The 27,091-nt window shown below is 38.7% G+C and overlaps 1 protein-coding gene across 6 annotated transcripts in view; it reads right to left on the bottom strand.

Annotated features, from left to right (window-relative positions):
* Positions 1 to 5,855: 5,855 nt before the first annotated feature.
* The window catches only part of PTBP2 (polypyrimidine tract binding protein 2), an 87,475-nt gene continuing 66,239 nt past the window's right edge, over positions 5,856 to 27,091 (bottom strand). For 3 of the 6 annotated variants that reach the window (XM_073356965.1, XM_073356970.2, XM_073356971.1), the window contains 6 exons: positions 11,728 to 11,882; positions 10,218 to 10,251; positions 9,706 to 9,798; positions 8,801 to 9,017; positions 8,616 to 8,693; positions 5,856 to 8,454 (listed from right to left, as the gene is read on the bottom strand). In XM_073356965.1, the coding sequence (XP_073213066.1) occupies positions 8,322 to 8,454; positions 8,616 to 8,693; positions 8,801 to 9,017; positions 9,706 to 9,798; positions 10,218 to 10,251; positions 11,728 to 11,882 (710 nt within the window). In that variant the 3' untranslated portion in view covers positions 5,856 to 8,321. The remainder of the gene's footprint in view (positions 8,455 to 8,615; positions 8,694 to 8,800; positions 9,018 to 9,705; positions 9,799 to 10,217; positions 10,252 to 11,727; positions 11,883 to 27,091) is intronic. The other 3 variants (XM_073356969.2, XM_073356968.1, XM_073356967.1) reach the window with 3 other exon arrangements.

Consider the following 27,091-nt stretch of genomic DNA (forward strand, 5'->3'; position numbering starts at 1 on the left):
TCCCCAAAGGTTCCAAGAGTACCAGGGAGCAGGCCACTGGCCCTGGGGCCACGATGCAATGGGCAGTGCTGCTTGTAGAGTGGGTACCCCCGGTGCAGGAGCCTGATCCTCTGGTATGGACTCCTGCTTGATACCGGAGTCCGAAGAGGAGGAACCACATATGGGAAACCAGGACAGTGCCGATCAATCGTCCTGGTTGCAACAGCACCAATGCCAGCGATGCAACGGGGATCTGTCCGACGATGACGACTCCCTGTGCCGAGCTCCTGGAGACCAACAGCACTCGGTAGATCTGCGACAATGGCCCAGCGATTGATGCCTCACACTTCTTGAATGGTGCTGGTCCGTCAAGCGGGAGCAGGAGAGAGTTGGTCATCAACGTAGGGAGTGTGGACCTGATCACAACGAACCATACCAGCACTCTGGCAGCAAGGCTCTTGGGACCGTTGGCTTATGTCCCTGGAGCAGTGCCGCACAGTTGGGAAGTGACTAGGTAGGCCCTGGTATCGGGGCCACAGGGACGGGTGCACCTCCATGGGCCTGCGCCAAGTCACCAGCACCCTGCATGTCGAACCCAGCGAGTGGTGCCCTTAGTCCGGAGACTGGTGAGGGTTCCTTCAGGCTGACCTCCCTATGTCCAAGGCCTGGCAGCTCCATGTTGGCAACTGCTGGCGGGACTCCATGAGGAGGAGAGTAGTGTCGCAAAGATGGGGACTGCTGGAAAGGTTCCATGGCAGGTTTGCTCTTAGAGCAAGGCACTGCCGTGGCTGGCACTGGTAACAGTAAGATGTCCTGCGCCACCTGCAGGGCCTTGGGCGTCGACGGCATGTCCAGGGTGGCAGGTGTATCTTGGGATCGGCTAACCCACTCAACCTTATCTGGGGCCCAACTCCCGCACAGAGGTGAGAAGCCTCTCTTTGCAGGTCCTTGCTCCCCTCTGGCCCTCTCCTTCCCTTTATGAGATGTCAGAGACCATCCCCTCCCAGTCTTTCTTTGCCTCCTGGCCGGTGCCGAGGAGGGGGGTTGGCTATGGTCTGAAGATGGTACAGTAGTGCTTTGTACCAATGCCAAGGTACTAGGAGCACAGTCTGACCTGGATGGCTCTGGTGCCAGTTAGCACCAACTCTGTAAGGAACACCCGGAGATGTATGTCTCGCTCCTTCTTTGTCCGAGGCTTGAACCCCTTGCAGATCTGACACTTGTCACTGATATGGGTCTCGCCCAGGCACCTCAGACAGCTACTATGAGGATCGCTGATGGGCATCAGTTTTTTGCAGCAATCACAAGGTTTGAAGCCTGGGGATCGGCGCATGCCCCGTCTCTAGGCTGAGTCCCGTCCATTACTAAACTTTAACTAACTAACTACACCAAGGGAAACTACTAAGAACTTTTAACTATTTACCAAAAAAGGTTTGTCTCAAAGGATTAAGAATGAGAAGGCTTGCAAAAGCAAGAGATGTTCCAGCACCATCATTGGCGGTAAGAAGGAAGTGAGGGTGAGGGGAGCCACTCCAAAGGGCGCCAGAGCCAGTCCCCTAGGGATACTGCTGAGGGAAAAGCTTCTGGCACCAGTGGTGTGGTGAGTGAGTACACAAACCTACAATGGAATGGACATGAACAAGCACTCAAAGAACTAGAATATTCTAAACTGAACCCAGGAACTACCAGCCCATCTACACTGCTTTAGCCTTGGTATGGACATATTATAAATATGGAAAACTAATTCTGAAGCCTGTGTACCAAGGAAAGCTGCTACACACCCAGTAATCACAAGGGTGCCAAAAGCTTTGGTGGCTTGACAAAACTGCCAGTGATGGATATAAGCTGAATATAGAATCAGTGCACCTTAAACATCTTGCCAGAGATCGACCTGGGTGGCGCTCAGTTTGTAAGGTCACGTCCCTTAGTGATTTGTCATGATGATGGTGAGAATTGGTTATCTAAGTAGTCCTGATTGAGCAAGTGAGCCAGAAAATTCTTGGAACCCTTCTAGTCAGCAGAAAAGCATCTCCTCTTTCCTCCAGAGTGCCATCTTCCAGGTACGGTGGATTGCTTCTTTTAAAATGGTTAACTTCAAAAATGATTTGAATGATCGTTGCCACTCCTCCATCACACCATATCCATTGAAGAAGAAAACCTTCTGCTTAAGACTATTATCCGCACTAAAGGTCAAAAGGTGAAATACGCACTATTACAAATCTACTACAAATCTGAAACCACAAAAGGGAGAGGGGATCTGCCTTCTTGGCACAGGAAAAACACTTTCGGCAGGAAGAGTTGGGTACCCAGGGACCAGCAGTCCATCCAAGTGTTCAGACTCATCTAGGGATGAAGCCATAATAGTCTCCATGTGATGGACAAAAAGGGATAAACTCTCACATGGGGTTTAGGAAGGCTGCAGCAGAATAAGTATGCTGATGAAACACAGCTCTGTCTCATGTTCATTAAGGTCATATGGCTCAATGTCCTTTTTCCCCAGTACCTGGACAATAATAAAGAGAGGTATGCTAAATTGGGCAAAAGCCCTAAAGGGCAAGGCAAAATTAATGGGAGGATAGGGTTCTGTTATTGAGAAAATTCACCCTCTTTTATCCAGGAGACTCACCATTTGGGCAGCTGCTGGAACTGATGACCAAGAGTTCCTTTTTCAAATGGCTGGTTATACATTTGTGACCACTTCTCACAGATCTGTACTTCAGCGTGGGATTTATGACTTTTAGATCCTCATTGTTTAAAGAAATTTGTATCTAGATGGTTCATTCAGAATAAGAACGAGAAGAGTTTTTTCTTTATTTCTTAAACTAGTGCAGGTTTGCAATGTAACATTGTAATGTCTGTAGCCAAATAGTTAAATCTTAAATTTAAGATTTTTAATCTTAAACTATATAGCAGCATAAATTTACATGGTAATTTACAAAACAAGTGAGATCAGTCACTTCCTCTGAAGAGCGAAGGTATGTGTTAGTAGTACACATTTTAAAATCAGAGTAAATAACATCACTTAAGAATGCTGAAAACCTTTATTTAAAGGGAGTAAGTTTGCCATATTTTTTTTTATTTCATACATAAATGCATAGTATTTGCACTACCGGACAAATAAGAAACCACTTTTGGACCATCTGTCCAATGATGTCTGGCAAATTAATCTAGCTTCCTCTCCAAATGATGGAGATATCAGCATTCTACCTAAAACAACTTTTTTGCATAAAAGAAACATACTACAGCTATTTTAAAGCTGATATTCCAAAGCAAAGAGTGTTAGGATATAGATATTCAGGCCTGTCTGTAAAGGCCTGTACTGTAAGAATTTAGGTGTATTCTGATCACTTGGCTAGTTATAGAGGTATAAAAGAAAGAATCAAAATCACTGTCTGCTAGTGTAAGGTCCTTGTCTTACTGTGACAGTTTGTGGCCCTGTGCTTAGGCTAAGGCCTTTGGCTAAGCAGCAGAGGCAGCCATAAGCTGGGAAGCGAACGGTCAGATCCTCACATTCCAAACTAGTCACATTGAAATAAGGTGCTATTGGGCAGTTAGGAATACAATCCTGTCCTGATAGTGCCTATCACCTCCAGAAAAAGGGAAGTGCCTAGAAGATGTAAAAGGAAACTTACTTTGATAGCATCCTGTCTGGCAAGAACTCACTTAAAAATAGCTGGGATGTGAAATCCTCACTTCTGTATTGTTTTGTCATTATAGTTCCCACTCTGCTATTGTTTGTCTGTATAATCTCTGTCTGGTTCTGTGATTGTTTCTGTCTGCTGTATAATTAATTTTGCTGGGTGTAAACTAATTAAGGTGGTGGGATATAATTGGTTACATAATCATGTTACAATATGTTAGGATTGGTTAGTTAAATTTCAGGAAAATGATTGGTTAAGGTATAGCTAAGCAGAACTCAAGTTTTACTATATAATCAGTAGTCAATGAGGAAGTGGGTGGGTGTGGGTGGGTCTGTGGGTGAGATGGGAACAGGGAATGGGGGTAAGAAAATTGGAATCATGTTTTCCTAAGGGAGGGGGAAATGGGAACACAGAATGGGAGTAAGGAAGTTGGAATCATGTTTGGCTAAGGGTAGAAATGGGAACAGGGACACAGGTGTAAGGCTCTGTGGTGTCAGAGCTGGGAAGGAGGATACTAAGGAAGGAAACTGGAATCATGCTTGCTGGAAGTTCACCCCAATAAACATCGAATTGTTTGCACCTTTGGACTTCGGGTATTGTTGCTCTCTGTTCATGCGAGAAGGACCAGGGAAGTAAGTGGGTGAAGGAATAAGCCCCCTAACAAAGATATCTGTATTTTAAAATATCAAAGATGCCTACGGAACTTGAAAGTTCCAATAAGGTATCAGAGTAACAGCCGTGTTAGTCTGTATTCGCAAAAAGAAAAGGAGTACTTGTGGCACCTTAGAGACTAACCAATTTATTTGAGCATGAGCTTTCGTGAGCTACAGCTCCCTTCATCGGATGCGTACCGTGGAAACTGCAGAAGACATTATATACACACAGAGACCATGAAACAATACCTCCTCCCACCCCACTGTCTTGCTGGTAATAGCTTATCTAAAGTGATCATCAAGTTGGGCCATTTCCAGCACAAATCCAGGTTTTGTGCTGGAAATGGCCCAACTTGATGATCACTTTAGATAAGCTATTACCAGCAGGAGAGTGGGGTGGGAGGAGGCATTGTTTCATGGTCTCTGTGTGTATATAATGTCTTCTGCAGTTTCCACGGTACGCATCCAATGAAGGGAGCTGTAGCTCACGAAAGCTCATGCTCAAATAAATTGGTTAGTCTCTAAGGTGCCACAAGTACTCCTTTTCTTTTTCCAATAAGGTAGCTTACGTGGGTACTGCATTATTTTTATGCTAAAAAGTTATTCAAACCTCTTTGTGTTAAGAATAATTTACATCTTAAAAATATGAATGTTGATTTTTCAAATGATCAACATTTTATATAAATTTAGATAATAATGCAAGAAAGATAATGTCAGCTCAGTCTTCTAGCAGTTCTTCCAGCAATTAGGACATTTAATCTTTGCATTATCTAAACAAATATCTTTACTTTTCACTCTTTATAGTAGGGCAGTTTTATTTTTTGTTTTTTTTGCATAATGCAGTAAAGAGTTGTGTTGATCATTATAATCTTCCCAATTACAGAAATTGTAACCATATTTCTATAATTAATAACCTTGTAATTGTCTATCACATCTATTAGAGAATTCAAGTTAGTCAAGAACTGAACAGTGGATTTTCTTCATTGAGTTTATAGACGACACCTTTATGGCAGTTATAAGACCATCATTTTTTAATTTAAATGTATATAAACAGCCTCATAATGTGTGTTAATGGGTTTATAACAAATAGAATTTCTGCTTGAGTTTTTGTAACAGAACTTAACAACCTGAGAAAATAATTATAGCTAACTATTCTTAGAATAACATGTTTGGAAATGTTCAATTAAACAAATAAAAACACCCCTAAATTTGTAAACATCTCACCAGATGCATGTACTGTAAAGTTATTTCTACATTATACATACAACTTTCACTGTACCGCTATCTGATACAGATGGTTCAAAGTATAAATAGTTCAGCAAGCGCTGAATACTAGGAATGGTAACTTTCAACTCATATTTCTCCTCAGATACAGTTGAGCACATTTTACCATGCATTCAGAAGACAAATTTAGTCTCATTACTTATTAGTTCTGGATGCTGTCAAACTAATTCATTAAAATTCTGCTTTTAAAAATAAAGGGGACATCATGCTGTTACAAGTGAAAGACTTAGTCTACAACAGGCTTGTAAATTAGACTTTGTAATATACAAAGCTTTAAATTGGTTCACAAAGTTTCAGACAGAGTTGAAATCATTTTATTTGTAGTTCAGTCTCAGTGATGATTGCAATATCTGAAGCGTAACTTCAGAGCCATACTTAGGGCATGTTCCTGACCAAGCAGATTTCAATGCAATGCATTTTTATTTAGTATAGTGGAGACTAATGCAACACCGCTAGGTTATGTGGTAACCTTTAACTATTTGACAGATAGTTATTGATTATACAGTAATCCTAAAGAACAGACACCAGGTCATAAAGTAATCTGACATCAATAAACCTACAGTAGCTGTATGGAAGAAGTGACAAAAAAAAATGTTTTGAACCTTGATAGCTTTTACCAATACAGAACTTCAAAATTATACAGTTATTCTTTCAATGGGACTATGTGTTAAGTTATTTTTAACCTAGAAAAATTAACATTTATTATGCAGAAGAAAATAAATTTAAAATAAATGTGTAGAAGCTAACTTGCCAAAAGAATTTTCTTGAATGTTTTTTCAGAACAGGTGGGAAAAAAGATCACCATCTATAATATGGTCCACTGTTCTAATATTTGCTTTAGCAACTTGGTCACTTTGGGGTTTTTTGTTTTGTTTTTTAACCTATGAGAATATTTTATGATTAGTAGAAAATCTTTAACAGACACAAAAGATGGAAGATGAAATTGCAGCAAGACAGCATGGCAAACCTGAGAGATCTATTAGTGCATAAATCTCCTTAAAACAGAAAAGAGAGAGAAAAAGAGCACTAACAAACCACAATAAAAGTTGTCCTCAAAGTAGTAGGTTATAACAGGGTGGGAAATGTGTAATATACATGTACTCCTCCAAAGCAGTTACTGTCTTTCTAAATATAAGGAGCTGATGTATTTTCACAGCATCAGATTTACTTATGGTATAAAGCCATACAATTGTAAAATGATTACTATGATTATTCTTTTCCCACCCTGGCACAGAATAAACATGAATTCAGAAGCACAGTGGGAGTGGAAAACAAAGAAGAGAAGAGAGAAAAGGCAGCAGAGAAAGACAGAAAAGGTGAATACAGAGCTACAGAAGTGTTTATTGAGCATGCTACAGAGGTAAGCAGAGTACACACAAAATGAAATTAAACGACTGTCAAACCTCCCAACTTTGTTAGAAAATTAATTTTTAATTGTGCCGCTTTCAAACTATACTGAATTTTACATTTCTAAAGATGTAAAAACTTAACTAATAGAAAATATACATGACCTTTTTCTACATAGATAACAGAATCTATGAATCTTGAAACTAAGTACATCAATTTCAAAAAGTATTGGTCATTTAAACAGAATCAGATTAAACAGTTCAGATTGACAGAAGAACTGTTGTCAAATTAATTTGATCTGTAGATTCTGAGCCATGTTTATAGTAAAGTCAGATCGATTTCTAATACAAAATATTTTGAAGAGATTTATTAAAACTGAATATTACAATGCAAGGTAAATTAAGACTAAAGGCACATAAACTTTGGTCCCACCTGGTTGTCAGTTTTAAAAAACTGCCACAAAATTAACCTTCCTGCAAGTGTTCGCAGTACACTTTCTTCATCTTTGAAAAATACATGCACCAGTTCCTGAACTAGCTAGACCAGTCTGCACATGCTCAGAAATCCACAACCATATTCCAAATCTTAATTACAAACTAAAGATGGCAATATATATTTAAATGCACATAAGTCATGTCAACTTCAAAAACATCTACGAAAAATATTCAACCACAAACAAGACATTACTTAGTGCTGACATTTATATGATACGTCCCACAAGAGTGTGTACAAAAAGGTTAAGATTCCACAATGCTTTCCACATAGGGCTCAAAAAAAAATCACAGAAATCACTTTTTTCTCCTTTAAGAAATTAATATTCTGTACCGTGTTCATTTTCTCTAATGCCTACATTCATAACTGAATCTAGACCAGAATCATGAAATACAGAAGGCCATTTACAAAAAAAAGTTAAAGTAGCAGAAATAAAATATGCTGTGTTTTAATCTTTCAAAGTAATGTATCTTATCTGATTAAAAAGAAAGATACGTGACAACCCAATAAGTAATAAAAGAGTTCCAAGCAGGAGAAACAAAAACCTTAACCTTTTTACACACCCCTGCCTAAATATATTTTAATTCTCATGTAACACTGTGCCCCAGCCAACCAAATTCATTTTACTAGCAAATGTAATTCTAGCAACACTAGTTTTCCTTTTTAAGGCACGTATGTCAACTAACTTGAAAAACTGTGGGCTTAACTTGAAACCCTTTTAAACAAAATGATGTTTCTCTAAACAGATGAAAAACCAACAGTTAATATCACTGCTTTTCTTTTCTTATGAATGTTTTTTTTAAAACAACCAAGGAATGATAACAGCATGAAAGACAGAAGTCAAACTCTGGTCCCCACTCTCCTGAACAGTCAATAGGTGACGACACTGAACAATGCGATACACCTTCATTTTTTATCTCCCATTTTAAATTGTTGATTTTGAGAAAGAAACTCTCAGATGGTGATTTTCTCCAAGATTGTAATTATGCAGATCAATCAAAGCCTGAATAGCTTCTTCCACTGTTGACATCTGAAGAAGTGCCATCTTGTGATCTCTTCTGAAACAAAAACAACAACATTAGGAACTCAACCAATACTAAATAAGGGCCTAAAAACCTTTCTTCCCTCTCCAGAAGAGTATTTTTTCAAGACATTCTGTTAAAACATATGAAGTCAATCTTTTGTTCAAAACATAGGGATTCAAGGAAAACGTGCTTACTGAAAAAATTTAAATGCTTTCACAGTGCCTCCAGTGTTAGCAAACAGTGTGCGCAGATCATCTTCTGCTACTGATGGTCTAGAAAAATGAAAAACAAAAACACACATATAAGAATTAATTATCAGTGGATCTAGTATTTTATGGCTTATGTGAATCCCACTGGCTTATTGTCATACAACACTTACGGAATATTAGACAGGTGAAGAGTTGCAGATGGAGGGAATATATTCTGAAAATTTTTTGAGCCAGGTTTCTTGAAGCGATGCAAGGGTGAATTACCAAAATCTTTAGTTAGCCCTTGGTCATCAAGTCCCTCTCGAGGTAGCTGTACTGTCTGATGCTTGGAAAGGGTAACTCGAATAATCTTCCCATACATTTTTTGTCCATTAAGATGACTCATGGCTGAAAAAGACAAATTTATTAAATTCAGTGCTACATTTCAACACCCTGCAAGGATGGCATATACTTTCTCATTAAATCACTGATTTCAGCCAACACTGCAAGCTAGAAAAATAATTCAATTTCAAAGTTAGTTTGTAAAGTTTTCAAAACTGCACTGCTATGTTTAGCCATGTATTCAGTAAAACAAACATGGAAACACAACCCTATTTTATTCTGTTATTTGAATGGTCCAAATAACTTATTCCAGGTGAAAAAGCCCACCATGACACTAACCAACATACACACCACTACCTAGTATTATGATCAAACTTATTTTCTCTGATTTAATTGTGGTATTTTTGCATGTGCTATTGTGCTGATATGGCCAGTGAAGTAGCAGACTGATGTCCATAGGGTTAGATTAGAATTTGAAGTTAATGTTTAGTTCAGAAAATAAATTAACACCTCTTTCTCCTCCAACAACACTATTATTCTGTTCACATAAAGCAGCACATACACATACGATTTTTGGAATACAGAACGACTTGATGTAATAAGTTTTCATGTCTCATGGATAGTCTGGGATCTGAGAAAAACTAGAATAAGAGTAGACTGACATATATGAACATGTTCATTTTAATTTCCACAATATTATTTCAAATACTTAAATTTACAGATTTAAATGAGGCATAAATTAATCTAATCTTACCCAGCTGTGACTGGTTCCCATCTGCCATCTGTATAAGAGCACTGTCTTTCTTATTGTATAAAATCTTCACACGCTGCACATCCCCATAAACACCTTTTTTAGAGTCAGAGAGGTAATCCAAAAGAATAATTAATTTTAAGTCTAACCAACTAAACAGCACATTTTGACATATCAATGAAACATTCAGACATCAACAAGATCACCCACTCAATCTCAACATTCACACAAATGAATAAAGAAGATCAAGATTTTGAATAGTGAATTTTGAAAAGAATAAATTTTTGATAAACCCTCAAAAGCTATGTGAATGATATTAAATTAAAGACCATGCAAAATATATTAGCATGCATTAAAAGAAAATCTTGTGTCTATGGAGAGTTTTTAAACAGCAAAAGAAAAATAGCAAAAGATTTACTATTCAACTTTAAGCCAAAAGTGCTAGCTAAAAATAAGAATTAAGGTGAAACAAAAATTAAATCAATAATAAAAGTATAGTGCTAACAATAACATACCGAAGAGGGTAAACAGACTTTGGGGCGTAACCATCTTTAGAAGGAGAGAAGAGCAAGCAGCGTAAGACAAGAAGAGAGAAGAGTCGAGGAAGAGCGGAGATGAACAGATCATCCATAACGAAGGGTGGTTCCCGCAGAATGGTGAGGTGGTCATGGATCATGGTTCAAGGCGGTTAATTGGGGCAAGTTGGTCCGAGGAACACATTTTGTTCAAGCACAGAAGCATGAACATAGGGAATGAAGACAGGGAACGTAGACAAGGATAAGGAAAATAAAGGATAAGACGGGGGAGGGCATGGGAATTTGAGGAAAGACAAGGAAAGGGAAGGTGAACACAAAAGGAGAAGGATGAAATGGGGAAGGGAAACAGCAATGCAGAAGAAAAAAAGGAAGTGGGGAACAAAAAAAAATAAAATATAGGTCAGTACATAGGAAATGCAGGAATTTGGTCAGAAAATGGTTGGTTTATGTACTGTACAAGGAAAAAAACTGAGTAAAATGTTGTCACCCAAGACAAATATGGGTAAAGTACATCCATATCAAAGAATAAATTACAGCATTTCATCTCAACATGAAAAAAAAAAAAAGCATGCAATAGAAATTTTAAACTTTGAACTTCAAGTGCATAAGCATGGCTGGGTATGAAATGCCGGCAAAAATCTTTCAAAATGGCACTCTGATCCAAACATTTTAACATGCAAGACTGTGGATGACAAAATAGTAACAAATGATAAATAAGCTTCATGAATCATATTAACAGAGGCCAGTTAAAAATGAAACAAGTATTCCAACTAGACAAACTGCTACATCAAACTTCCCACATTTCATACCAGCTTTCACAGCAATTAAAAAATTGTACAAGACAGTAAAAATGCAAAACTAAATAAAACCCCTTAGATTTTAGAGTTAGCAAGAAAGGTAACAGTATTAAGGTGAAAAATGTTTTTGAAGACAAATGAATAATAACTGCAAAGAAAAAATTACTAAGAGAGACTGGAAGAGTGCCTCGTCAAGATCTTTGGGAGAACCTTCAAAGAAAAACGTGTTAGAGCAGTTCACATAAATTAAGATTTTAAAAATGCAGTGACATGTAAGCATGAAATGAAGCAGCAAATAATTAGAAAAGAAAAACACAATTCTACTTTACATAAAATATAATCTACAAGTTAGAATACATTTTGTTGTTTTTGTGAAAATATTTAAATTACAAATTGAAAACCAAACATGCAGTATTTACCATATTTTTTTTAGGAAAAATAGGTAGCCAAATATCAAAGGATATTTTAAGTTGTTAGCTACCTAGGAAAACAAAAATATTTAACTATAATAGAAAAAAAATATAAAGTTTTATAGTTTCAAAATTAATTTAGACATACAAAAAACAAGAAAAAATACTTTGATCTTAAAGTAAGCAAGTGAAAATAGAGGCAAGTGCAAAAAAATGAAAACATTCACAAATGAAGTGTGATTAAAAAATAAGGAATAAAAAAGAGTTAATGGTTTCACTGACCTCTTCATTTAAATTGCTAACCAGGAGGACTGTATTGCCACCAGCTGAGACTCCAGGCATACCCACTCGGCCAGCAGCAGCAGCAGCTGCTGCAGCAGCAGCATTCGGAATAGCCAAAGGACTCAGCGCTCCTGGAACAGCTGCAACAGGAAGCCCTAATTTTAAAATAAAGCATATTTTACGAAATACACACAAGTCATTTAAAAATATCTAAATCAGAAGTACAAACACTGTATTGTTTACACAAAAGAATTCATTCCACGATTCGTATTTTCCAACGCTTAGTGAAATGGATCAGTAATAAATATCAGGAGAAAAAGCAGGGTTCTCGCTATTTTTCTTGCTTCAAAGCACTTCTTATGCCACTTCACTTTTCTAAAGACCATTTTGTTTTCAATCAAATGCAGTTCTTGTGAACCACACACATTGCTCTTTTTTCCTAGATTAAAGCAAAAATCCTCCCTAATAATATCTACAGTATCTGGTTTAGAAAAGGTTCAGAAAAGGGCAACGAAAATTATTAGGGTATGGAATGACTTCTGTATGAGGAGAGATTAACAACACTGGGACTTTTCAGCTTGGAAAAGAGATGACTAAAGGGAGATATGATTGAGGTCTATAAAATCATGACTGGTATGGAGAAAGTAAATAAGGAAGTGTTATTTACTCCTCATAACACAAGAACTAGGGGTCATCAAATGAAATGAACAGGCAGCAGGGTTAAAACAAACAAAAGGAAGTATTTCTTCACACAGCCAACCTGTGGAACTCTTTCCCAGAGAATGTTGTGAAGACCAAGACTATAACAGGGTTCAAAAAAGAACTAGATAAATTCAGGGAGGATAGGGCCATCAATGGCTATTAGCCAGGATGGGCAGGGATGGTATCCCTAGCCTCTGTTTGCCAGAAGCTGGGAATGGGCGAGAAGGGATGGATCACTTCGTGATTACCTGTTCTGTTCAATCCCTCAGAAGCACCTGGTATTGGCCACTGTTGGAAGACAGGACACTGGGCTAGATGGACTTTTGGTCTGACCAAGTATGGCTGTTTTTATGTTCTTATCAAAATGATCTGAAGAAATCTTTTTGATGTTTAATTAATCTTGTTGCCTGAATACACCAGTCAAGTCAGTGAAACTAAATATTAATGCAAGTTGTCTTCACCATTATATTTCCTTTATATTACCCTTTGGTATTAGTTACTTTCTTCACTTCAACTTGATGCTTTAGGCTAGGTTACAACCTTGCAGAGCAAGGCAAATAGAGTAGCCTACATATTACCCATCGCGTTAGGCTCAGTGGGGGGGTAGGGTGGGGAGGGAGTTCCAGCCATGAAGACGCAGGAATATTCAGTCCAGGGACATAGCTCCATAGTGGTAATCTTCCCTAGCCTCTCTGCCTCCTAAGAATGTTCATTCAGGAATTCAACTGCCATTGGCCACCCTATTGGAGCTCCTCCCCTCCAAAGCAGCTACGGCATTGTACAAGGATACTATTAATTTATGATGGGTTTTCCCAGTGGAATTCCTTGGGTACATAGTGAGCATACTGTCACCCAAGGATACACTCCTTCCCCACCATCCTGTGAAGTTGTGTCCCTGTGCTATGCCTGCACTACCTTTTACAGATAAATTAGATGTGCTAGTTTTATTTGTACAAGTACATTTTATTTAGTCTCCAACAAATAAAAAGACTAGCACAAAAATCATAATTGTTCAAATTATTACTTTGTTCTACTGCACATTATTTGCCACTACTGCACTAGGCCTTGCAGATTTCACAATGTGGTCTTCCGATGCCTAGATGATGATACTAAATAAAAATTTAACACAGGACCATTGTAACCTTGACCAGTTGGGCCCACCAACGCATCTAAATAGAAATCTTTGCTTTGTAGATGAGAATTGAATTTTCTCCCTTCTTCCCCAAAAGTGAGTTAATTTTGTTTAAAAATAAAAATAAGGGAAAGGCAAAAGAATTCTTCAGTCTCAGATAGTGAGTAAATACTGAGCAGCTAATTGTGACCGTACTCGTCAATAAAAAAAAGAAAATATTCCCAACACTACTAAAAATAGATATTGTAGCAGGAAGAAAAATGCAGAGGTGTAAAATAAGTGTGGTTACAAAGTTTATTTCACACAAAGTAAGTAAAATTTCCATGCTCCACCTCATTAATCATGTTTCTTTTACAGGGGGGAATTTATGGGAGATAAATAATTAACACATTGAGATTTTACTGTGCTGGACAAAAGGACTAGCTAAGTATATAATATTAATTTATTATTATTAATAGTGGGATAGCCAGTAACTATTATGCAGTAATGGTAAAACAAAACAACAAAAACCATGTTAGGGATAGAGATTAATTTTGAAAATATTTTTATGGCATTACATAAATCCAAGTTATATTCTCCCTTAAAAAACATGTTCAGTTCTGGTCATTCCATGTAAAAAGAGATACAGAAGGGTTGAAAGAAGGGCAATTAAAATTAATGATGTGAAAGGATTTTCAAAAGAGAAGAGAGTTTTAAAAGGTATTTGTCTAAAGCAGCGGTTCCCAAACTTGTTCCGCCGCTTGTGCAGGGAAAGCCCCTGGTGGGCTGGGCCGGTTTGTTTACGCACTGGCCGCTGCTTCCAGCGGCTCGCATTGGCTTGGAGCAGCGAACCGCAGCCACTGGGAGCTGCGATCAACCAAACCTGTGGACACGGCAGGTAAACAAACCGGCCCGGCCCGCCAGGGGCTTTCCCTGCACAAGCGGCGGTTCAAGTTTGGGAACCGCTGGTCTATAGTGTCATAACACAGGTATACAAAATAATGAACGCTACTGAGAAGGTTAACTAGACAATCCTATTTAGTCCCTCTTGTAACTCAAGAAAAAGGGGAAGGAGGCATCTAATAAAATTAAAGGGCAACACATTTAAAGACAATAAGAATGCTCTGGTTTTTAGCACAATGCATAGAGTTTAGTGGGATTCAACAAGGGATTAGACATTTTTATTAATAAGAACATCCAGTTATATTAGAAAGGCTAAATATGTGTAAATGGACAATCAAGCTTCAGGATATAAGCCAATCACTAGCTATCTGGGGGTTAGGAAAAAACTTCCCCCACGGACACAATATTGTATAATTGTCCATAATGAGAGCTGTCTATAATCTTCCATTGAAATGTAGTACTGGTCGCTGTCAGAGAAAGTATATGGGATTAGACAGCCCACTGGTAGTTCAGCATGGCAATTCCTATATTCCTCAAATCCACTTTTCACTTTCTTTTCCACAGTTGACCTCCATGAAAATTTATACTGCTACATACAAATGTATCAATAAACAACAGAAAAGTAAGTTAGATGTAAAAATGATGTGCCGAAGTTTTCCAAAAGTCGTAATTAAAGTTGTGCCCTGAATGTTTCAAATAGTAAAGGGCAGAGAGGCATCTGGCAATTAACTGATTTTCCCTTAAATAGCTATGTTCTGCTGTTATATCACAGAAGAAATGCACAGATATCAGGCACTGTATTAGAGCAACAGAACCAGCCAATAAAGAGGCTGAGATAAGTGAAAAAATCGAAAATATACCCAAAATATTGAACGCTATTCAATACCTCCAGTTTTTCACATATCCCATGGAAGAAGATAAGGTGAACCCCTCATCCCCCATAGCTACAAACCAGAAAGAACATAACTTTCATAAAAGTTTGTAGAGCAGACAGTTAGAAAAAAACATCTATTTGCTTACAAGATGAAAAAATGTGTTCTGGAAGTCACATTGATGCACACTTGGAATCCCATAATGCTACTTTCTGTCTCCTCAAAAACAGTATCAGAACTATTTTAAAGAAAAAAAGTACGCACAACCAATTTTTAAATAAACCTTATTTCAGAAAAAAGTTTAATTATAATAAAATGTTATTTTTTATGTTGAAAAGACTGATTGTTAGGATCAATTGTTGTATAAGTTGGATGAAATTTCAGGAGAGACCATTTATTAATCAAAAACTAAGTAATTCCTCTAGTACAGGAGTCAGCAACCTTTCAGAAGTGGTGCACCAAGTCTTCATTTATTCACTCTAATTTAAGGTTTCACGTGCCAGTAATACATTTTAACGTTTTTGGAAGGTCTCTTTCTATAAGTCTATAATATGAAACTAAACTCTTGTTGTATGCAAAGTAAATAAGATTTTTAAAATGTTTAAGCAGCTTCATTTAAAATTAAATTAATATGCAGAGCCCCCTGAACCGGTGGCCAGGACCAGGGCAATGAGAGTGCCACTGAAAATCAGTTCGAGGTGAGGAGGTGACAGGGAGAACTATGGGCTTCAAATATGTAATTTGTTTTTAAAAGTTTTTACTACTCCCTGTATTGTGAGAGCCACTACATTTTTGTGACAGCCATAAAAATGATACATTTACTCTCCTTGCTAGCTATATTGTAGTAGTTGATTTAAGTATACTTTTGAATTATATTAGTATTTCGGATTTTTGTGATGTAAATAAGAGGAAATAGAGCAATGTACAAAACTTGTCCCCCTAGGAAACATATTTTGAAAGAATTTAATTCAGACATAAAAAAAATGCAGAAATAGATTTTTATATTGTACATACCCATTTTTCATGTCTGTTTTCGGTAAGCTCAAGAAGTGTAGTTAAAAAAGGTCACATATGTATACATTAGCTGCAGAGTAAACATTCAGTAAAGATGCACAAGACAAAGGGGCACGATACTATGTGCCCACTGCACAACTTTTTCCATGTGAAGTGGTAGAAGCCTAGCACAGTTTAAACATAGGCCATTTTTATCTATGAAAATGCCACAACACTAAAGAATCATTGCAGGAGATAGAAACAGTAGCTTTGTACCATTGGAAAGCAGAGCTTCCCAATGAGACTTAACACCCACTTCTAGTCCTCAAAGGTCCTGAAATAACAACATTTTAAAGCATGGGAAAGCTATTTCTGGCCCTTTTTAGAGGTTTTTTACAGCTAGAAATGGAGCCCTCTGAGCCCTCTACAGCTACAAATGTAGGTTTCAGAGTAACAGCCGTGTTAGTCTGTATTCGCAAAAAGAAAAGGAGGACTTGTGGCACCTTAGAGACTAACCAATTTATTAGAGCATAAGCTTTCGTGAGCTACAGCTCACTTCTTCAGATGCATATCGTGGAAACTGCAGCAGGCTTTATATATACACAGTCTCTACGTAAAAGAATAAATGGACACAAATCAGATGTCAAGAATTATAACATTCATAAACCAGTCGGAGAACACTTCAATCTCTCTGGTCACGCGATCACAGACATGAAGGTCGCTATCTTAAAACAAAAAAACTTCAAATCCAGACTCCAGCGAGAAACTGCTGAATTGGAATTCATTTGCAAATTGGATACTATTAATTTAGGCTTAAATAGAGACTTGGAGTGGCTAAGTCATTATGCAAGGTAGCCTGTTTCCTCTTGTTTTTTCCTACCCCCCCCCCCCCCCAGATGTTCTGGTTTAACTTGGATTTTAACTTGAAGAGTGGTCAGTTTGGATGAGCTATTACCAGCAGGAGAGTGAGTTTGTGTGTGTATGGGGGTGGGGGGGATGTGAGAACCTGGATTTATGCAGGAAATAGCCCAGCTTAATTGTCATGCACATTGTGTAAAGAGTTATCACTTTGGATGGGCTATCACCAGCAGGAGAGTGAATTTGTGTGGGGGGGTGGAGGGTGAGAAAACCTGGATTTGTGCTGGAAATCACTTTAGATAAGCTATTACCAGCAGGACAGTGGGGTGGGAATAGGTATTGTTTCATATTCTCTGTGTATATATAAAGCCTGCTGCAGTTTCCACGATATGCATCTGAAGAAGTGAGCTGTAGCTCACGAAAGCTTATGCTCTAATAAATTGGTTAGTCTCTAAGGTGCCACAAGTCCTCCTTTTCTTTTAGCTACAAATGTAGTATCTGATATTTTACAGGTAAAGGGATAAAAAATAGTCCCAATAATATTTTTTAAAACAGTCCTAAAATATTATTTTTGTATCCCCTGTGCAGACTACATAATGGCTTTCTTCTGGGATGAACCACATAACTCACCTTCTAGTTTTGCCATTTGCACAAGGCAGCCATTCCTAATTTATGCTGGAAAACACTTAAAACATACCAAAACATATTCCTATGCACCCTATATATCCAGGCATATAATTTATAACATATAATAATATGTAGCTACATTTATCTTTTCTGGTTTTGTATCTTCTACTATTGCATATCAATCGGTTCATGTCAAAATGCTGTGTTGTGTTATCAATTTGTTCCTGAGGTAATAATTAAGAAGATGGAAGAATAATTATTCAATGGAAGAATAAACATAGGAGCAAAGTGAAACTACCAATATTCATCTAAATGTCCTTACTAATTAAAATTCTCCACCACTACTGAAGGGCCTTTTCCCCTCTCAGAAAAGATATATAATAATGATTCTAATTAGAAATGATTTTTCTGTGTTTCTACAAAGCTTTAACCAACCTTAAATATACAGGTTTGATCCTGACTGGGGCTTCCGTGTACTACTACTATATTAAAAAAAACAGATGACTGCATTTTTATAATGTTCTTAACAATTAGCATAGTAAATCAGAATACAAAGGAACAGCTTACCAGGACCTGAAGCGGAAGCTCTCCAAAAGTTATATCCTCTAAAGTAGCGTTTCTCAAATGCATCCACTGGGGCCACATGCGGCCACCAGGGGCTTTTCTTGCAGCCACAGCCTCCTGGGCTGGGATGGGGGGAAAAATAGCAGCCCCTCCTCCTCCCTGTTGCTCCAGGACGCACCACCTTGGTGTTGATTGCTGGGGCCACCAGTAGGGGTTCGGCCCTGGCCCCCCCCCCCAAGACTGTTGGGGCACAACACTGGAGGAGCAGGCAGCAGATGAGTTCCCCACCTTCCCAGGGGTTGCGGGACTCAGGCATTGGCTTCAGCCCTCAGGTAGTGGGACGGCAGGCTCTGGCTCAGGGCTTCAGGCTCCAGCCACATGGCTTCAGGCTCCATCTGCCGACCACGGGGCTTCAGGCTCCAGCCCCCTGCTGCCTCTCTTGCCCCCCAGCAATCCTTCTCCATTGCCCCTGCCCCCCTCTACCTCCCCTGACCCCCCATCTAGGGCTTAATTTCTCCCCCGGCTTGCCAGGGCTAAGTAAGGCTGCTGTGAAAAGTGATATTAACAAACATACAAGTATCACTTTTCACAACAGACTTACTAGCTAGCAATAAATAAATTACACTGATTTGGACATGTATATATGCATAGTTATTTGTTCTTCCTAACGCATTTTAGGAAAAATTGCCTGAGCGGCCACCAGTAAGAGTTGGTGGCAGCGCTCTGAGGCCACCAAAAAGATTTGTCCTGAGAACCCTTCCTCTAAAGATCCACATTCTTAAGTCTTGTGTCCTCACACATGCACCTTCAAGAGCTGACTAGCAAAGCTTGTATTATAAAGTTTAGAATCCCTCAGATGGAAACAATTAAAGCATGTGTCTCAGGAGACATACATAGCACGTCATAGCCTTTTATGAGTAATTCTTTTTTTCAATCTAAAAAGATCTAGGTTTCTGGGGAATAAAATGGAATTACAACTCAAACAGGGAGCAGGATAAATGAATCAATCTATAGGAGGACCCTCCAAATAAAAGCAAGTTCTTTCTAAAAAGGTGACTATCTTTTAATAATCTCTATAAACGAAGAATGAAATGCTTGAAATTTGTCCCTATTAATGATTTAGACCAATCAATAAAAGAAACACCTTATTTTTGCTTTTATTGGTTAAAACTGGCACAAGAGATAGCCACAGTCTAGAGGAGAAAGGGAAATAAATATTTAGCAAGAATAAATTAGAGTCTGGATGATGTGGCGGATTGATAATAGAATACAAATTCACCCTATTGCCCCTGATTCAAATCTGGCCTGCGTAGGTAAGCAGTTGTCAGTCCAAACCACGCTGGACAGCTTTTCCAAATAAAATAAGCAATCACAATGAAATCATTTTTAGCGATCTCATCAGTGAGGCTCCAAGTTTGTCACGGAGGTCATGGATTCCGTGACTTTTGCAGAGGCCCCTGCGGTTGGCCTGGGTGCTGCCTGAGCAGCTCAGGCAGCCCCTGGGCCAGTCGCACTGGCAGCTGCTGGGGCAGTCTCAGGCCCCCCTGCCCCCAGCAGCAGAAGTTTGAGTGTGGAGGGACTCAGGGTACTGCTATTCTACAACAGATAATTACACAAAAAATGCCCTTTCAAAACGGTTGCTATCTACTATCATTCTCAATGGAGTGAGGTGAAGAGTTTCCTCTTTCAAAATGGCCACCAACTCATATTGGGAACAACAGAAATGAAGCCAAACTGCCTTCGTGGAAGATGATGGCACCCTATCCAGTCACTTCTTTGTGGTATTCTCTGCAGAACATTATTCTTTAGTCCTTGTTGAAGTAACCAAGTTATGCAGGATGATGGCAAAAATGAAAATTATTTTCAATAACTACTCTCTGCACAATATTGACTTGACAGGAAGGTTAGGAAGGGGAACTCAGGGGGGATGTGAACAGAGAAATGTGAAGGACAATAGTGAGGAGGAAGTGGTTTGTATGTACGAAGTGAAATATGAAGCTTGGATGTTAGGAGATAATGGCCCTAAAAGTTGGAATAAAGTGAAGGTTTATAATATACATCTTCAAATCATCAGAAATATCACATTGTAACATTCTCTTTGGGATTCTTGTTTAGTGTTCATACATGAACATTTTAATTAAATAAAAAGGAAATTCCCAAATCAGAAATATGTTAAACTAGAGTTAAGGTTGAGAGTAGAGAGTAACTTAATGGTTGAAAACATTACTGGGATGGTCAGATCACCCCCCAAATGAGCATTAAAAACCCAGGATATTTACAGTTAATGTTACCCTTAAAAGAAACCCCAAAAAGTTGAAGTATGAAAATCAGTTAGGGAACTCTGCCCTGCAGTGATACTGATAACAAAATATATAATGTCTTTAAACATCAGTTTATCTAACCTGAGACCACAAACACTATTATGCATTAGTTATAACCGTATAGTTATTGCACAGCATCATTACAGGGTGGAGTTAAGGTTATTTGGATGCCTTTACAGTATGTTTCTATGTCTGAATTTCTTTAAATTTTAACCTTAACTGAATATCCAGTGTTTGTAATACTGGTATGGAGGACAATTATAACATCACTATAATACTTTACACTTACATTACTATATCTAATGAACCTTAACTCCAGTTTGTATCTTGGAATATAGAATACACTGATATTGATCGGATATAACTGCTTACATATCAAAACACAGCTAGTGGTCTTCCCTGTATAGAGGATTTTTCCTATGTATTTTTTTTTCATATCATGTAAAAAATACATGCCACTCCAAAGGAACAACTATTGCTTTTGACAATTCACCTGAAAGCACTCCATTCTGTCCATTAATGAATTTTCCTTCTTTCAAAAGATAAAAGGCTCATTAAAAAGACATCCAATTTAAAATCTCAAGGATTTCTGATCACCTCGCTCCTTCGCGGCAGAGAATGCAGTATATGAATGAATAATCATCTGCCAGGGCCAGGATTATCTTTTTGGATGTCAGGTTTCTAACTGATTATACAGCACAGAGACTTCATCGGTTAGAAGGTTCAGAGAAATTACACATCCAAGGAAAAAAAGTGATCCTTGTTCTGTAGATATTTACAACTGGCTATTCTGAATTATCAAGTAAAAATATTTTGATAAAAACCATGATCAATTTGTAGTATGATACACTGGTAATTAATCAACAGAATAGTATACATGATATGAAGCGAATCTTAATATATTTCAACACAGTGACCCTGCATTCCTGAATTTGCACTTAATCTTTCTAGATTTATGGATAACACATTTTGGGGGTGGAGGGGTTGTTTTTGTTTTTTGCCATTAGAGATGCAATCTTACCAGCTCTTTTTGCTAAAGTATACTTGGGCACAGCACATCAATGTTTTTTAAGTGTACATATATGTTGCATAGTGAGCAGTATTTGTAAACTAACATTTTTATCAGAGAGCTTAGAATCATTAAACAAATTAAAACCTTATAAAATAGAAAAGAAACTGTTTATATTAGGCTAAAAAACATGAGAGTAGTGCTAGGCTTGTGGTTAATTTACTTGACTAGGACTCTCAAGTTCTGGGTTCAGGTCCCAGATTTTCTACAGACTTCCTTAGTGACCTTCTACAAACTCAATAACTCTGTGTTTCACTTTCCCATGGGTTTGGTCTGCCTTGTATACTTATAGATTACCTGTTTGGAGCAAGGATTATGTCTTACTATGTGTTTGTACTATACCTAACACAGTCCTCTAGGCCAGTGTGTGCAAACTACGGTGTGCAAACTACGGCCCGCAGGACCCTCCTGCCTGAGCCCTGAGCTCCTGGCCCGGGAGGCTAGCCCCCCAGCCCCTCCCCTGTTGTCCCCCCTCCCCCACAGCCTCAGCTCACTGCGCTACTGGTGCAATGCTCTGGGCAGCACAGCTGCAGAGCCGCGGCCTGACCCGGTGCTCTGTGCTGCGCAGTGGTGTTGCTGGCTCCAGCCGGGCGGGGCAGCTGTAGCACCGCCAGCCACTGGTGTTCCAGGCAGCGCGGAAAGGCGGCAGGGAGCGGGGGGTTTGGATAAAGGGCAGGGGACTTCGGGGTTGTGGTCAGGGGTGTGGATAGGGGGCGGGGTGCAGTCAGGGTAGAGGTCTTGGGGGGGACATCAGGGGACAGGAACAAGAGGGGTTAGATGGGGCAGGAGTCCTAGGGGGGCCATCAGGGGGCGAGAGCGGGGGGGGGGGCATGGAGGTTGGATAGGGGGCAGGGGCCGGTCCACACCTAACTGGCCCTCCATATAATTTCAGAAATTCGATGTGGCCCTCAGGCCAAAAAGTTTGCCCACCCCTACTCTAGGCACTAGTGTAATACAAATAATACAAAACATATTCCCAAATAAAAAACAGCTTGTCAGTGTCCTAATAAAACCACATGTAGAGTGATACAATGGTTTTCCACTTATACAGTTTTAGATTCTCTACTCCTGGACTTTAATGCTAGTCAGACTGCTAAAACTATATTTAACTTTTGAACAAGTGTCTATTAGGGCTCAACCCTTACATTCAACGTGTGGTTATGAATTAAAACTTCTCTTGTAAAATCAATAAATGATCTTGTGATAAATTCTCAAATATGTAATAAAATGAGCCATTGTGTCAGAATTGAGCCCTTATTTTTCCTATCAGAGTTTGATGATCTTACCCTACCTTCTACTTGTACATATGAAAGTAGCACAGTTTACTGTCTGTTCTAAAAAACGAAACAAAAAAAGGCCCAAGAGTACATTAACATGAGTGTTGCAGGTCAGAGCTGAGGTACATATGTACAGCAGTGTGGAAAAGCTTTGACTGCACCTATAATTATATCTGGCTCAATCCAGTGCAGTTATTCCTTCACTTTTATAAACACTTACTCTGCGAACAGAGCCTGTCATGTTCCCCTTGACAAAAGCCATACAGACTACTAACCGAGTTGACTTTTCCTGAGATATTCAAGATAGGCAGTAGCAGGAAGAACCATCCAAGATTCCACTACAATCAACAAAATGTTTTTAAAAAAGAATTGAGGAGGAGGAGTGAGATAGGACTAAAAAATAGGCAAGATGATTGGTACAGTATTGAAGTTATTCCTGTTCATCATGTTTTCTCACCCCCTCCCATCTTACCATCACCTCCAATGATCTTTTAATTTCTTATTATTTTCTCTCCCTTTTCTATTTCAACCTCAAGTACCTTTACAAAAATGCTATTCATCAATCTGCACACATAGCCATTTAATCAATATCATGATCATTATTCTATCCTAACACCCACTTCATTTTTAAGTCACTTGAATGTGTATACTTATACTGTAAGCTCCTCAGATGGGGACTTTGTTATATATTCTATATTCTATAAAGCACCTTGCTTATCTGTAATAGGGCTATCGATTAATTACAGTTAACTCACGCAATTAACTCAAAAAAATTAATCACGATTAAAAAATGTGCGAGATGTGCTAAACAGTTGTATGCCCCTTCATGCTTTTGCCACCATTCCAGGGGACATGCTTTCATGCTGATGATGCTTGTTAAAAAAAACAAACGTTAGTTACTTAGTGACTGAACTCCTTAGAGGAGAATGTAGGTCTCCTGCTCCATTTTACCCGCATTCTGCCATATATTTCGTGTTATGGCCATCTCGGATGATGACCCAGCACATGCTGTTCATTTTAAGAACACTTTCACTGCAGATTTGACAAAATGCAAAGAAGGTACCAATGTGAGATTTCTAAAGATAGCTACAGCACTCGACCCAAGCTTAAGAATCTGAAGTGCCTTCCAAAATCTGAGAGGGACAAGGTGTGAAGCATGCTTTCAAAAGTCTTAAAAGAGCAACACCGATGCAGCAACTATAGAATCCCAAACCACCAAAAAAGAAAATCAACCTTCTGCAGGTGGCATCTGACTCAGATGATGAAAATGAAAATGATCCAAAGCAATGTGGACTGACGCATAATCAAGCAGAACTCGCCATCAGCAAGGACACGTCCTCTGGAATGGTGGTTGAAGCATAAAGGGACATATGAATCTTTAGAGCATCTGGCATATAAATATCTTGCAACTCCGACTACAACACTGCCATGCGAATGCCTGTTCTCACTTTCAGGTGACATTGTAAATAAGAAGCAGGCAGCATTATCTCCTGTAAATGTAAACAAATGTAAACAAACTGAACAAGGAGGAGGACTGAGTGGGCTTGAAGGCTCTAAAGTTTTACATGGTTTTGTTTGAATGCAGGTTTTTTTTTTGTTTTTGTTTTTTTTCCCCCCACACAATTCTGTGTTTGTAAGTTCAACTTTTATGATAAAGAGATTGCACTACAGTACTTGTATTAGGTGAACTGAAAAATACTATATCTTTTGTTTTTTACGGTGCAAATATTTGTAATAAAAAATAAATATAAAGTGAGCACAGAACACTTTGTATTGTATGTTGTAAAAGAAATCAATATATTTGAATATGTAGAAAACATCCCAAAATATTTAAATAAATGGTATTCTATTATTGTTTAATAGTGTGATTAATTGTGCAATTAATCGAGATTTTTTTAAATTGCTTGACAGCCTTAATAATAAATAATACTGACTAGCTTTTATATAGCACTTTTCACTTGTACATCTCAAAGGGCTTTACAAAGTAAATCTGTACATTACACTCATTTTATAGACTGGGAAACTCAGGCACAAGAAAGAGACGTATCTTTCCCCAAGGTCATTCAGCAGGCCAGCAACAAAGCCAGGAACTGAACTCAAGGGTCCTGAGTCCCAATCCAGTGACCTATCCAAAAAAATTAACATGGGGGGGGGGGAATTATATAAATCTCCATACTCATGAAATAGATGATGGTAAGGGGAATTTATCATGTACCTAGGTTCTGTTAATTTTCTATTAATTATTAAAATAATTTGGAAAAATCATTTATGGTTTTTAAGATTAAATTTTTAAAAATCAATTTTTCTGTTTGCCAGAAGCTGGGAATGGTGACAGGCGATGGATCACTTGATGGTTACCTGTTCTCTTCAGTTCCTCTCGAGCACCTGGCATTGGCCACTGTCAGAAGCCAGGATACTGGGCTAGACTGATCTTTGGTCTGACCCAGTATGGCCGTTCTTATGTTAAATAATTTTGTCATTAAATAGTAATTTAAATCTTATTAGAATAGGATAGATCTTTTAGAAGTGCCTCAGTCCAGTCTATGGGGGTTTGAACTGTAGAGCACCCTAAATACCCTGTATAGACCATGCTGGCATGAACTAAAAGGTACCTAGTCCGTATTAATATAGTCCTTTTTGAAACAAACAGACTACATCAGTGCCTCATTCAGTGCACAGAATGAACAGTGCTCACAGAGTAGTTTCAATATTTTGTTTTCTCCTCATTGTTCATTGTGTGCCCACATTCCTTCTTTACTGCACACTAATTAAACCCTGCTCTAAAGACAGAATTATCAATTTCCTCATAGGCTTTTCTAAGGCAATCATTACTACAGTATCTGAGTACTTCACATTTATTTTCATTACAGCCTGTGAAATGAGGGATTATTATCCCCATATTACCTATGGGGAACTGAAGCAGAGAGAAATTAGAAGTGTTCACTAATTTTGGGTGCCCAATTTGAGACTCCCAGAACTTGATTTTTTCAGAGAACTTAGCATTCTATATCACTGTATATTTTCAAAGTACAGGTCCCAATGACTTTAATTGCAGGTGTCAGTGCTCAGAAGCTATACAACTCAGACCCTGGGGTCTCAAGTCAGGCACCCAGAAAATGAGGAACACACAATTACTGACCACCGTGGAAAGAAAGGTTTAAGCAATTTGCCCAGCATCACTTGGGAACTCTGTGGCAGGGGAAGGGATATAAACCAATTCTCAAGGGACCATTCAACTGCTTTAACCATAACACCCATTCTCTTTGTTCCTACAATCCCTATCTCATTCATTACATACCTTTCAACTTCTGAAATAAATATGGCAGAGATTCTACAGACAATCTCTTATTACACAACCCTGATTCCTCCCCAGATCAGGTCCACTGAATAAGACAGAAGCCCTCTGGAATAAATGGTATGTGATCATTTAAAGATTGTATCATATGCATGTACACAAGAGGGCCAAATTAAGGTTACACAGGCAACCTTAATTCTGCATTTCCTAACCTCTGACTTGACTTATGCTCAAATAAATTTGTTAGTCTCTAAGGTGCCACAAGTACCCCTTTTCTTTTTGACTTGACTTTGCAACCCTGCTAATGTTCTTTTAGCAGAGTTTTGCATATATGTGTAATCTGCTAGTTTTTAAAAAGCAAACTGAAGATACAGAAATTCAATCACAGAGTTGGACAGACCTTTGCTTCTTGAGCTTCCCTAATCTGGCCTTGTTCTAGTCCTGTCTCTTCCCTACCCCGGCTCCCCATCCCAGTCCCATTCTCCTCAGGTAACCAGTCTGTCTCCACTCATCAAGCTTCTCATTCTAGCTCAGTGGTTCTCAACCTATCTATCATTATGCAGCCCACAATGTGTTATATGGCTGCATCCAATACTACCTATATGGCCCTTAGGATGTCACATGGCTGCAGCTGTGTGCTGATTGGGCCACAGGTGGTGCACGGGCCACAGGCTGAGAACCACTGTCCTGGCCCCAGTCTCATTGCCCAACAAATCCTTGTCATCCTTCCAGTCTGTCTTGGTCCCAGTGTCCCCACACAGCCACTCCCAGT

Source organism: Lepidochelys kempii, chromosome 8 (genome assembly GCF_965140285.1).
Source record: "Lepidochelys kempii isolate rLepKem1 chromosome 8, rLepKem1.hap1, whole genome shotgun sequence".
Lineage (NCBI taxonomy): Eukaryota > Metazoa > Chordata > Testudines > Cheloniidae > Lepidochelys > Lepidochelys kempii.